The following is a 12,791-nucleotide window of genomic DNA, read 5'->3' on the forward strand; positions in this document are numbered from 1 at the left end:
AAATATGCTCATCCAGCCATGTACTCAGCTGTAGCAGAACATTAAGTTAATACTACAATAACTCGTAGTAACTGTAATCCACTTGACTGAGGCTTCATAGAACCGCTGATTTCATTCAGGCTCAATGCCCAAGTTATATTGACAACAGAAACTGTTCTCCCTTTTACTACTATTATTGTGGTTCCAGGCCATCAAAATTACAGCATGCAGATCCATGAAAGTTCAAAGGTTTAGGATAGCAGTCATTATTAGACGTGCCTCAAGCAGATAATAATAGACATTAGTTGACAAATGGCACAAGTACATGGGAAAACACTAGAGATTGGATGTTCTGAGGAAGAAATCTAAAGACATAGCCTATTGCCTGTGCTTACAAAGAGAGTGCTTCTAGAACAGAACTCTCATCCACCTACCACTTTGCCCCAGGATGAGTCCAGCACAGTTGTACCTTCACCTACTCTCCCTTCTTGACAGGAGGCAGAAACAACACCAATGACAAAGGAGTCATCTCAGCTCCAATATGAAATGTCTGCCAAGCTAAACCTCAGGAATGGATACTGGTTCCATAAAAGACTAACAGCTAGATTCATCAAAGGCCCGTTTTGCGAGTCAGTAATAGCGATTATTAAGGAATAGCTATTACAGACTCGCAAAACGGGATTCATGTACAAATCGCAATTTATTTTGCGATTTCTACAGCTTCCTTATTTGCGATTAGCTAATTGCTAATCGCAAATACGGAATAACTCCCCATTCATTCCTATGGGCCTACAGGCCCATAGGAATGAATGGGAAGACATATCAATGTGCGAATCGCTATTAGCGATTCGCATTTTGAAATTGCGATTTCAAGGGTGCTGGGGTGTCCAAAGGACACCCTGTAGCACCCCTGAAATGTAATCTACATTGGTGTTGAGCACACACATGTCCAAAGGACATGTGTGTGTGTAACATGCAATTTAGAAAAATGCATTGAAATGCATTTTTCTAAGTTTTCGCTATTTATCACGATGTTTGACCTCGCGGTAAATAGCGGCCCAAAATTGTGATTTCGCAATTTTTAAATGGTTCATGAATTGCATTTAAGGAATCTCAAATAGAGATTCCTTAAATGCAATTCCTCGCAAATGTGCGAATTCTTTAATAGCGATTTTTGCACTAGGGATGATGAATCCCAAATGCAAAAATTGCGCTCGCAAAAGGCCAGATTCTAAGAATCTGGCCCTTTGCGAACCGCTTTTAGTTTCATGAATCGGGCTGTAAAGCTCTCACCAGTTCTAAAAATGGACAGTAGGACTGAATAGGCCCTTGTCCATGTCCAGGAAATGCAGCAGCTGACAGAATATGTTTGGTAGGCTGGAAACGGGCCAGAGGTTATGTGTTCTCAAAGAGGAGACTGGTGACTGGAACCAAAACTGTCACAGGCAACAATACTGTGCCAACACGTACATCCTTGCAGTGGAAAAATCTACAACTGAAGGGAACAGTGATCCCTAAACTATTTCCATTGTAGTTTGAGACACCATGAGAACTTCATTTTCAGCCCTGCTTGTGGTACCACGACTAAACAATATGCCATTCCAGTAACCCCAGCAGATATATGACCATCAATAATATGAAGTATCCATAGGCAAAAGTAAATCCTCATTTTGCAAAGGGCCAAACCCAGAGGGAACACTTACTTGTCCTGATGGTGCCCTATCTTTAAACTCACACAAATGTTATACAAACGAGGCTGATGTGCCCTCTTTTGAAAATGACACAGTGTTACACTGCACTTCTTAAGGCACCCTTTGTGATATTGTCCTGGATCTCAGACCTCTCAAGAATATCACTGAGGCACGGTGTATTATGGAGGAATCCTCTTTTGGTTTCCAAAACTTGCAAAAGCCAATAACAGTTAAAGAGACATTACTCTGTATCATCCTTTACTTTGCATGAATCTTTATTGGGACATTTTAGCTTGTATTGAAGGATCCACAAATTCAGAAAATGTCCGCATCAGCACAATGCAATTTGCCCCATGTATCGCTCTTGGTGAGCAACACCTTTGTGCCAAACGGCTTAGAATGAACAGGTCTCATCACAAACTGCTAATGTGCAAACGACCATCCTGTTCAGTGCTCAAACTGCCTCCAGCCTTTATTCAAACAGTCTGTCCTCCACCAACAGACAGACAGACCATGGTATTGACGCCGCCGGCAAGAGCAATGACCAAAACACTGTCTCAAACACTATGCAAAGATTTCAACTCCCAAAACAATGAGTGTCCAGGAGGCCTAATGCCCTTCTGTCCCATGGATCTACTGCCAACATTTATCAAATTCAAACTTCAATAATTTAATTGGTATGGATGGAGTCTTTGCTGCTGCTTCCTTCTGACCGTAGGCATCTTGAATGCCGTCAGTTCCTTTATTTTGATTCTCTTTTTTCTGGACTCGGGCCTTATTCTGGCTGCAGAATGAAGCAGTGTTCAGTGCTCAAATTAAGAAGCACAACATTAATGACACTGAGCACTACTTAAACATAGCCTCAAGCTAAATCAGGAACATGACCAGGAAGTGCGTGGACCATCCGCAGCTAATGCTACCTTTACGCCTCCCAGAGACTCTCACGCTGATTGTGCGCAGCTATTCACTCACTCCCCACCCAGTATCAATCAACATCGCATTGTTAAGCTGTACATTAAATATAATATCCATTTGAAAGTGACATGAAAAGTGGGATTAAGTGGTGAGATTCTACAAGCTTAACAGACAAATTCACTGGTTTTGTGTTAAAAGCCCACGCCACAAGCAACCTTGCAGTGTCAAATTAATTTTTTCAATTTGTCAACTATTTTTTAGATGATGTTCCCATTGTAAATATAAATCTTGCTGAGATCTGTGCACAAATTTATGAACTATGGATTAGACTTTTGTTAGACATTTGCTCACACTGGAAATAATATTAACAAAAAAAAACAAGAAAATACCTACTTTATGATTTGAAACACACAGGAACACTCAGAGAGATCCATGCTCCATATGTGATATTGTGCATGAATTAAAGGTCCATGTATGACACTGGGTATAGGGCTTTCACATCTAAAAACAAGTAACTGGACCTGCACTGCTGTGTGGAAAGCAGTCAAGATGCGTAATAAATATGAACCTTGCTCCATGTAAGCTTACATCAACCTCAAATTATAACATTTATTTTTCCCCACTTGTCAAGATGTAAGGGCGACACCCAGCAAAGGGAGAAAACTGACCTAGATGAAGATGTTGCATGGAATGTCATCTAAAAGGCCTAGGCAAGCCCAAGCAAACACATTTTCTGCTTACCTCTAGGCGAGATATTTGTTATCTCATAAAACCTCATTCAGCATCAGTGTACGTGAAATGTCATTTGTCCTTGTGCAGTTACCTGCTTAGATGCTGTTTCAATGCACTTCTCCCACTGTCCCTGCTCCGCATACATGTCCAGGGCTGCCATTACATCGACTCCCACCAGCTAGCAAGTGAAACAAAAACAAAGGTGATGATTGAGAAACAGACGGCACATTCTTTGCTACACCAAGCTGTGGCAACCCAAAGCTTCATCGCCCTTATCCATAATCACTCAGAGCAAAACTTGTTTTATTTTTAGAAGAACAGTGGAAGAGATTTATTACCAGTGGAGACATTTCAGACGTTGCTCACATTGCCAGTCCTTGATCCAAACGTTAAAGGCTAGCTGGTACTTTTACTAACCCTTTGGGCGTGTGCTTTTGCTTCTGAGGACTTCTATGCCATTTGTTCAGGTGACCTTTTACTTCAATAATTAGGTGCCCTCCAGGTTCCTCAATCACTCAGACTGCAACTTGTTTTACTTTGGGAAGGATAGAGGATACAGGTTTATTGCCCATGCTCAAGTTAAAGTGATCCTTATGTTGTCAGTCCTTTAACCCACTTCAAAAGGATGGTTAATAATGTTACCATTTCCCTTTGGGTGACCTTTCACATCTGTGGAAATCCATGCCAAAAAACTGATTACCTTTCAAATACAGAAGTTCACATTTTGAAGGGTAATAAGACATTTATACTAGACCTTTCCCCTACAACTCAGGGCAGTAGAACTTTCTTCTGGCACGACAAAAAAAAAATATCATGTCTGTGATGCTGTTGCTGGAGGAGAACCTCCTTCATGATAAGTTATGTCTGTGTCAGCCAGGGGACCACCACTAAGAGAGTTGGTCCTGTCATGCCCCTCATTATGTGGCATACTGACAAATGGCATGCGACAGCAGGGTACAGAATGAACGGTGAACCACATTTGGGACACTCGTGAACTCAGATCCACATCTGCTAATTACTCAGATTTTAGATTCCAAAAAAAGGGCGCACTACTGTATAAAATGACTGACATTTTGGTCAGGGTGGTACAAGAGACACAAAGTGTTGCGGAAAAGTCTCATTTTACAACCTCTTCTATGCAGAATAAGAATACTCCATCTGTCTAGAAAAGGGTCACTTATTTCAGCACGAAATTGGGAGAAAGGTACCTTCATGCTGTTCAATTACAGCAGGACAAAGACAATGTACAGTGAAATGGGGGCGATGGGTAACCATGAGCTTTAAACAGGGTCTCTAAACACGAGTAGGATGGTACCAAGTGGTGTGAGTAGGTTTTACGTGCTGTGGAGAAGTTAAACAGGGTAAACAATGCTGTAAATTGTATGCATTAGAAGATGCTTAAAATGGCAGTGGAAAAGACTTACCCTGTCCACTTTGCCTTGATTTTTTAAGTACTGCTTGTAGCGCTGATCTACATAGTCTTCAAACCTAAACAGGAAACACACTTTTAGTATTGATGGTTAAACAACAAGGTCATCACACAGGACCAATGCCGAAATAGAAAGCATCAACAAAACCAACAGTCAGATGAAGCACCAGACCTAGGAGGATACTCACCAATAGCAAGTTTGATTATGTTGACTCATCAACACCAAATCTACCTTCAACCACAGTGTCTAATTGGGACTCCCAAATATTCTAACTTTAAATACAACATGGACATGTGCACTGACAGCCACTTAAGGATATATGTTAATACTGAATGGTTAATCATACTGATGTCTTTAGTTGATATGCCAGCAAGGGGTGTAGTGACTGACAGATACATCAGCTTCACCTCTCAAGACTCTCAAAAAGGACAACTGGAGACACAATGCTTGCAGTGAATACCAATTCTCTGCAGCACTTGAGGCTGACAGATAGGAACGTCTTTTCAGCATGAACCCATCTCTGGATCTGAATGTGACTTGAAACCAAAACATTTAGAGCTATATAAAAAGTAGGAACAAACCGTAACACAATATGTGCTCCTAGGTATTATGCTGCCTGGTGAAGCAATATAGTACTAGTTCTAAGATCTAACAACATAGATTCTGAATCACAGTGACACCTGCACTGAAATAAAAGACAGTTTCAGAAAAGTAAATGTCTTAAGTAGCAGGGAAGAGAACAAAGACACATGGTTAAAAAAGAACAGTGGTGTACTGCTGAACAGTTTTATTGCTAGGTTGGTTGACTTAGACCCTCTTCAGAGCAATACATTAACCTAATGCCTACATATAACACAATGTAGGAAATATATAGTCCATCTCTGCTAACGTTTTCTAAGGTGAGGTGTAAGTTAAAGTTGTTGACTAAGGAAGTGGTTAATATCAACAGTTGGGCGAGGAGAACTTTGTAAATGTCAGCAGTTAAGACTACAGTCAATTCCAGATTGGATCTGCTGTATGCACTTCTTCGATTGATTCTGTTGAACAACTGATACATGCAACCTTTTTCCTGTATCCATGTTCCAATTTAGATGTTGGATTAGCATCTTCCCAACTTTTGATCTTCTGAGGGCTGGTGTCATTGCCAGAGTTCAGAAGAAGGTTGGTATTTGTCTGAGATAGGATGGAGATTGCTGTATTCCATTCATCAGGTGATGAGGTCAAAGGAGTTATTTTTTCAGAAAAGGTGAATGATGGCTCCTGACCTAGCTCCTATTTAGGTTGAGCCTGGCGTTGGAGCGCGCATGCACTCTTCACTTGCGAGAGCTTAAGTAAAGAGTATGAATGCACAAGTTACTTACCTTCGGTAACGATATATCTGTAAGAAACAGTAGTTAGTATTAGATTTCTTACCTTAGAATATCCCCAGGCGTCAGACTGGATCCGGAAAATTTTGCGTAGCAGTACCCCTGTGCGTCGGTAGGCGTCGTCTGCGGCACCTTGTCCGTCGTCGGTGTAGTTGGTGCCGGGATGACGTCGTCGGAGTACTTAGACGCCGCCCTCGCGCGCTGACGTCAGTTCTTATACATAGCTTTTCCGCGCCCGAAACGCAGAGCCATGTTAAAAACCAACACTGGTGCCATGAAACTAGGGCCCTGAAAGGGGATGACCTTAACCCTAGATATCGGTTCGCAGGACGGGGAGGATGGGTGGGGCGGTGAGGAATCTAATACCAACTACTGTTTCTTACAGATATATTGTTACAGAAGGTAAGTAACTTATGCATCTGAAAGAAACAGGTTAGTATTAGATTCCTTACCTTCGAATAGATACCCCAGCAATACCTACCCCGGTAGTGGGTCTGCGAACCAATGATCACACCAGAAAGTCCTGGAGAACGGAACGGCCAAAGAAGCCCTCTCTCCGGATTTATCTGTCCAGGCAGTAGTGTCTTGCGAACGTGTGCAGCGAGGCCCACGTAGCTGCCTGACATATGTCCTGCAAGGGGACTCCCCGATCCAGGGCAGTAGTAGCCGCCGTGGCCCGAGTGGAATGGGCCCTCAGCCCAACAGGAGGCTGCTTTTTAGCCAAAGAGTAGCATACCTTGATGCACAACACGACCCACCGAGAGATGGTCCGCTTGTGCACCGCCCGACCTTTCTTAGCGCCCACGTAGCCAACAAAGAGTTGGTCATCCACCCGGAACCGGCGTGTGTGATCCAAATAGAATGAGAGCGCACGTTTTGGGTACAGACGGTGGATCCTCTCTTCCTCTTTCGAGGGATGTGGAGGCGGAAAGAAGGTGTGCAAGGTGATGGACTGCCGGATGTGGAAGGCTGTGACTACCTTGTGCAGGAAAGAGGGTCGCGTCCGCAACACAACCTTGTCCGGATGGACAGAAAGGAAAGGAGGTTTAGAGGAAAGAGCCTGGAGCTCGCTCACTCTCCTGGCAGAGGTGATGGCAACCAGGAATGCAGTCTTGAGAGTAAGGAGACGAAGAGGACAGTTATGAAGTGGCTCGAAAGGAGTGCACATCAGGTAAGTCAAAACCAGGTTCAAGTCCCACTGAGGCATCACAAAAGGAACAGGAGGAAACATATGAGTGATGCCTTTCAAAAACCTATTTACAACTAGGGACTTGAACAAAGAGGGCTGATCAGGGAGCATTAAGAAGGCGGAAATGGCAGAGAGGTAGCCCTTGATAGTGCCCATAGCAGAGCCCTGCTGGGCAAGAGAGAGAAGAAAGAGAAGAACCTCTGAAAGAGGGGCAGAAAGGGGATCCACAGCCTTTGCTGTGCACCATGCCACAAATTTGTTCCACCTGCAGATGTATACCGATTTAGTGGAGGGACGCCTGGCTGCCAGAATGACATTCAAGACTTCAGGAGGCAAGTCAAATGGCCTCAACTGTCGCCGCACAATCTCCACGCATGTTAGTGGTTCGGGTGGAGGACCGTCCCCTGCTGCTGCGACAGAAGGTCCTCCTGAAGAGGCAGATGAATCGGGGGATCGACAGATATGCTGAGTAGCTCGGGATACCAGTATTTTCGTGCCCAGTCCGGAGCCACAAGGATGACTTGTGCCCGGTCGCACTTGATCTTCTTCAGCACTCTGGGCAGAAGTGCTATGGGCGGAAAGGCATACAACAGACCGCAACTCCACTCGCGACGAAAAGCGTCTCCGAGCGAGTGCCGCCTTGGAAATTTCAACGTGCAGAACTGATGACATTACACGTTCTCTTCTGTGGCGAATAGATCTAACCAAGGCTCTCCCCACTGCTGAAAGAGGCCTTGCGCCACGTCCGAGTTCAGACACCATTCGTGATCCATCATGCACCGACGGCCGAGTTTGTCCGCCCTGGCATTCAGGGAACCTGCCAGGTGTTGAACCACCAGGGTGACGCCCTGATGTTCCATCCACTGCCAGAGGCGCAGATCCTCCTGGCATAGGGTCCACGACCCCACCCCGCCCTATTTGTTGCAGTACCACATGGCAGTGGTGTTGTCCGTGAACACCTGCACTACACTCCCCTGGACAGAGGGCAGGAATGCCTTCAGTGCAAGCCGGATCGCCAGCAGCTCCAGAAGGTTGATGTGGAGCTGGGACTCCGCCTCGCCCATGCGGCCCCCCCCAGCCCTGGAGCGACGCGTCCGTCACAACTTCGTGCTCTGGTTGGGGTAGGGAGAGGGATCTGCCCCTGACGCAATCGCGGTCTGTGAGCCACCACTGCAACTGCCTTGCAGTGCCCTCTGAGATCAAGACATGGTCGGATAAGTTGCCCTGATGCTGGGCCCACTGAAACTTCAGGTCCCACTGCAGAGCCCGCATCCGCCACCTGGCGTAATGTACCAGAAGGATGCAGGAGGCCATCAGCCCAAGAAGCCGCAGCGTCAACCTGACTGAGACTCGGGATAACGACTGAAAGATCGATATCAGAGCCTGAATATCCTGAAACCGCTGTTCGGGAGGATCAACCTGAAACTGCGCCGAGTCTAGAACCGCTCCGATGAACAGGAGCTTCTGAGAGTGACACAGGTGTGACTTCTGTACATTGATGGAGAACCCCAGCAGGTGCAGGAGGTCGGCCGTAGTCTGGAGGTGGCTGACGACTGTCTGGGGCGAGCCCGCCTACAACAACCAGTCGTCGAGGTAGGGGAAGACTGAAACCCCTAACCTGCGCAGATGAGCTGCAAGCACCGCCATCACTTTCGTGAACACCCGTGGGGCGCTGGTAAGCCCGAAGGGGGGCACGGTAAACTGAAAGTGCTCATGGCCTACCATGAACCGCAGGTAACGCGGGTGGGCCCGCAGGACGGGGATGTGAAAATAAGCGTCCTGCAAGTCCAACGCTACCATCCAGTCTCCCGGGTCCAGGACAGCTAAGACCTGAGACAAAGTCAGCATCTTGAACTTCTCCTTCCGGAGGAAGCCGTTGACGTTCCGCAGGTCCAAGATAGGGCGTAGGCCCCCTTTGTCCTTCTTGAGAACCAGAAAGTAGTGGGAGTAACAACCATACCCTACTTCTGGCCCAGGAACTCGCTCGATGGCCCCCTTGGCCAAGAGGGCCGTAACTTCCTCTCGCAGAAGATTCAAGTGATCCCCCGACACGCGGTGGTACTGCGGTGGCATGGCTGGAGGGGTCGCCTTGAAGGGGATGGAGTAGCCCCTTTGGACGATTTGCAGCACCCACCTGTCCGAAGTGATGTTGTGCCAGTGAAGGAGGTGATGGCGAACCCTGCCCCCGACTGGCGTCATGTGGGCCTGAAAGCTCGGACTAGGAAGGCTTTGAGGCGGATGCTGCGGAGGTGGATGTGGACTGGCCTCGCCGTTGTCCCCGGGCACCGCCACGGCGGTTACCACGTCTGCCACTGCGCTGGATGTTAGTCTGCGGCCCGTGGCTGGCAGGACGTGTGGGGGCGCCCCTTCCTTGGCCACGAAAGTAGCGAAAAGCAGCAGGTAGCTGGCGCGGGCCGACAGGCCCAAGGACTTGGCCGTAGCTCTGAAGTCCTTAAAGCGCTCAAGCGCACTGTCTGCCTTGTCGCCAAAGAGGCGACGGCCATCAAACGGCATGTCCATAAGGGTGTTTTGGACATCAGCTGAAAAGTTGGCAGACCTCATCCAGGCGTGGCGTTGAATCGCCACCGTCGTTGCCATCGTTCTACCTAGCGAGTAAGTTGTATCCAGTCCACATCGGATAGAATACTGTGCCGCATCCGACCCTCCGCAAGGGCTTGGGCAAGTTTAGTCCGGGCCTTCTCCGGACATTGTGGCAGCACGACCGTGTCCCACAGAGAGTGGGTATAACGGCCCAAGAGGCACGCGGTGTTAACTGACCGCAACCCCAAACTTAGGGAGGAGAAGCTTTTTCTTTCCGTACTGTTCGTACCTCTAGGATTCCCGATCGGGGGGAGCCGTCGGGAATACGGTCTGGGAGTTAGAGGCCTGGATGACCAGGCATTCGGGTGGGGTGGGTGGACAGGAAGCAAGGGTCGCCCGGAGCCGGGCGGTGGAGTCTGGCCACGTTCCTATCTACAGGCGGACCTGAACCAGGTGCCTAGAAGAACGTCAGATAAGGCCTCATTAAACGGCAGCAGAGGCTCCGAGGAGCTTGCCTGCGGTTTAAGGACCTCAGTGAGGTGGTTAGTCCTCACGGCCGCGACAGTGAGTTCAAGGGATAAGGCCTTGGCCGCCTGTGTCAACACCACACTATAGGCAGCCCCCTCCTCCGTAGCCACGGTAGGGGGGGGAAGACAAAACCAGTGTCTGGCGAAGTGTCCAGACCACTGGCATCCCTAAGCTCACCTGCCCAGTCCTGGTGGCTCACGTGCCAGAGGGTCCTCAGACCCCTCCCAATCCTCCCCGCCACCCATCTCCTGATACTCAGGGTCAAAGGATGGGGCCGGGTCATAGAAGTAAAAATCTCCTTGCGGCGTCGAATACGGCGCCGATCAGTGCCGCTCCGACGCCGGACCCGAATCGAGGGTAGGACCGGGGACGACGTCGTCCTGGGACGGCGCCGAGGGCGACACCCTGGGGGTCGGCGCCGGCGAGGTCATAAGGTCGCCGGATCCGGCGGGGCCCTGCGGTGCCAGGACCAAAGTCGCCGACGGCGCCGGGGCCGAAGCACCCGGCCCGCTTGGGGACCCAGTCGGGGACGCTTGGCCCGAAGGCGCCGCGGAACCCGACGGAGGAGTGAGCGACCTCATGGCCAGAGGAGACCAAGGAAGGCCTCGAGCTCCTCCGGCGTCGCGTTCTGCCCAGGGACCGGCGGTTATGGAGCAGGCCGCGACGCCTGCGGCTCCGGTGCAGCCGCGGGGGCGGTGTCGCCCGAAACCCCGGCCGCGTCGCGCGAGCGTCGGGGGGAGTCAGAAGAGCGAGGACGCCTCTTCGACTTCTTGTGCCTCCTACCTGAGGACTTAGAGCCCGAGGAATGATGTCGACTCCCGGAGCTATGACGACTCTGGCCCGCGACTTTTCCCTCGACCTCCTTCCAGACCGGGACCTCGAACGGCACGGGCCGACTGCCGGAGCTCGAGGCGCTTGCGGGAACGCTCCTGCCTAGCCTTCGACGTCAAGGCCCAGCAGTCGGGGCATGACTTGTCGTGGTGGTCGGGCCCCAGGCAATGAAGGAACCGGCGATGGGGGTCGGTTACCGACATCAGTCGGCTGCAGTCGACGCAGGGTTTGAACCCGGGCATCCCTACAGGCACTGTCGAAGTTGGTTGACTCGAAAAGCAGATCAAAAAGATCCAAAAAGTTTAGTCAAAAAGTGACTAAAGGGTACCACTTTCTCCGAACCTGTGCTTGATGGCGCGGAAAAAAGAACTGAAGTCAGCGCGCGAGGGCTGGGTCTAAGTACTCCGACGACGTCATCCGGGTGCCAACGACGGACGCGGAGACGCAGACGACGCCTACCAACGCCCAGGGGTACTGCTACGCAAAATTTTCCGGATCCAGTCTGACGCCTGGGGATATTCTAAGGTAAGGAATCTAATACTAACCTGTTTCTTTCAGATAAGGGGACTTCAATCCACGCCCCTGTGTCCGAATCGTTTCTGATTCGCTTGCGTCGTGATTTATATTTTTTAATCACTTTCCATTTGCTGGACGTCATTTCTGTTACCGCCCTTGCAGTTTTGTGATGCCAGACGCCCGTGAAAAGCCCATTTGTTTTCACTCGGCCCCCGCAAAGACCAGCGGCTGAATGAAAACAAATGGCGAGTGTTTTTTTCCGAGTCTTTGATTTCTACTGAGTGTCTTGCTCACGCTGTCTGCATGGGCCAGTCGGCTCTCTGATTGGTTGGCAACCACCAAATAAGCTTTCTGATTGGTAGACCTTGTCAACCAATCAGAGAGCCTACTGGCACGTGCAGGCAGCGCGAGCAAGACACTCTGTTAAACTCGGTGTCCCAATGGCGTGTGATGTTAAGCTTTCGGCGCCTATTCCTTCTGAGAGAGCGCAAATCAAGTAAAATGTAGAGGTGCACCATATTTACAAGCACGTTGCACCAGTCTAGTTAAAGGAACATATATAAGAGTGTCGAATTTATAGAGTGCATACATATAAGAGTGTTTAATTAATACAGAGTGCATATATCAGTATGAAAAGCTAATGTAGGAGTGTTTAGAGATGTTAGAATGATATTAAATTCCATGTTATGTGGCTGTTGCAGAGGAGAATGTAATGCTGCTAAACGTAGAAATGTGTAGGCCTCATGGCAGTTCACTGAGAAAGAATACGTGCCTTTACAATTTCACATGATATGGATTACTGTTATCATAATTCAAAGTATTATTGATCATAGAACTGAAAATATACGTTTTTATAGAAGTGTTCCCTATAACCAGTTGTGTGTAATAAGTTAGAATACTGTTTAGGCTGAGAAATAAAGGTTCATAGTGTGCACAGGCCCGTTTCTAGTAGGCCTGAAGAGATACGGTTGTTTCTTTTGATCTGCATGTGCTAGTTAGAATCAGGCCGTGTTAAGCATAAATCGTGGACCATGCTCGAAGGTTTACGACTTAGGAGATAAGCTGGAGGCCG

At 48.5% G+C, this 12,791-nt stretch overlaps 1 protein-coding gene across 1 annotated transcript in view; it reads right to left on the minus strand.

Annotated features, from left to right (window-relative positions):
• IFT172 (intraflagellar transport 172) overlaps positions 1 to 12,791 on the minus strand; it is a 1,181,874-nt gene that overhangs the window by 229,092 nt on the left and 939,991 nt on the right. Inside the window, exons 38-39 of the mRNA XM_086928171.1 lie at positions 4,742 to 4,805; positions 3,409 to 3,495 (exon numbers count right to left, since the gene is read on the minus strand). Coding sequence (XP_086784297.1) covers positions 3,409 to 3,495; positions 4,742 to 4,805 — 151 coding nt within the window. The remainder of the gene's footprint in view (positions 1 to 3,408; positions 3,496 to 4,741; positions 4,806 to 12,791) is intronic.

This window comes from Lissotriton vulgaris, chromosome 6 (assembly GCF_964263255.1).
Source record: "Lissotriton vulgaris chromosome 6, aLisVul1.2, whole genome shotgun sequence".
NCBI classification, from domain to species: Eukaryota; Metazoa; Chordata; class Amphibia; order Caudata; family Salamandridae; genus Lissotriton; species Lissotriton vulgaris.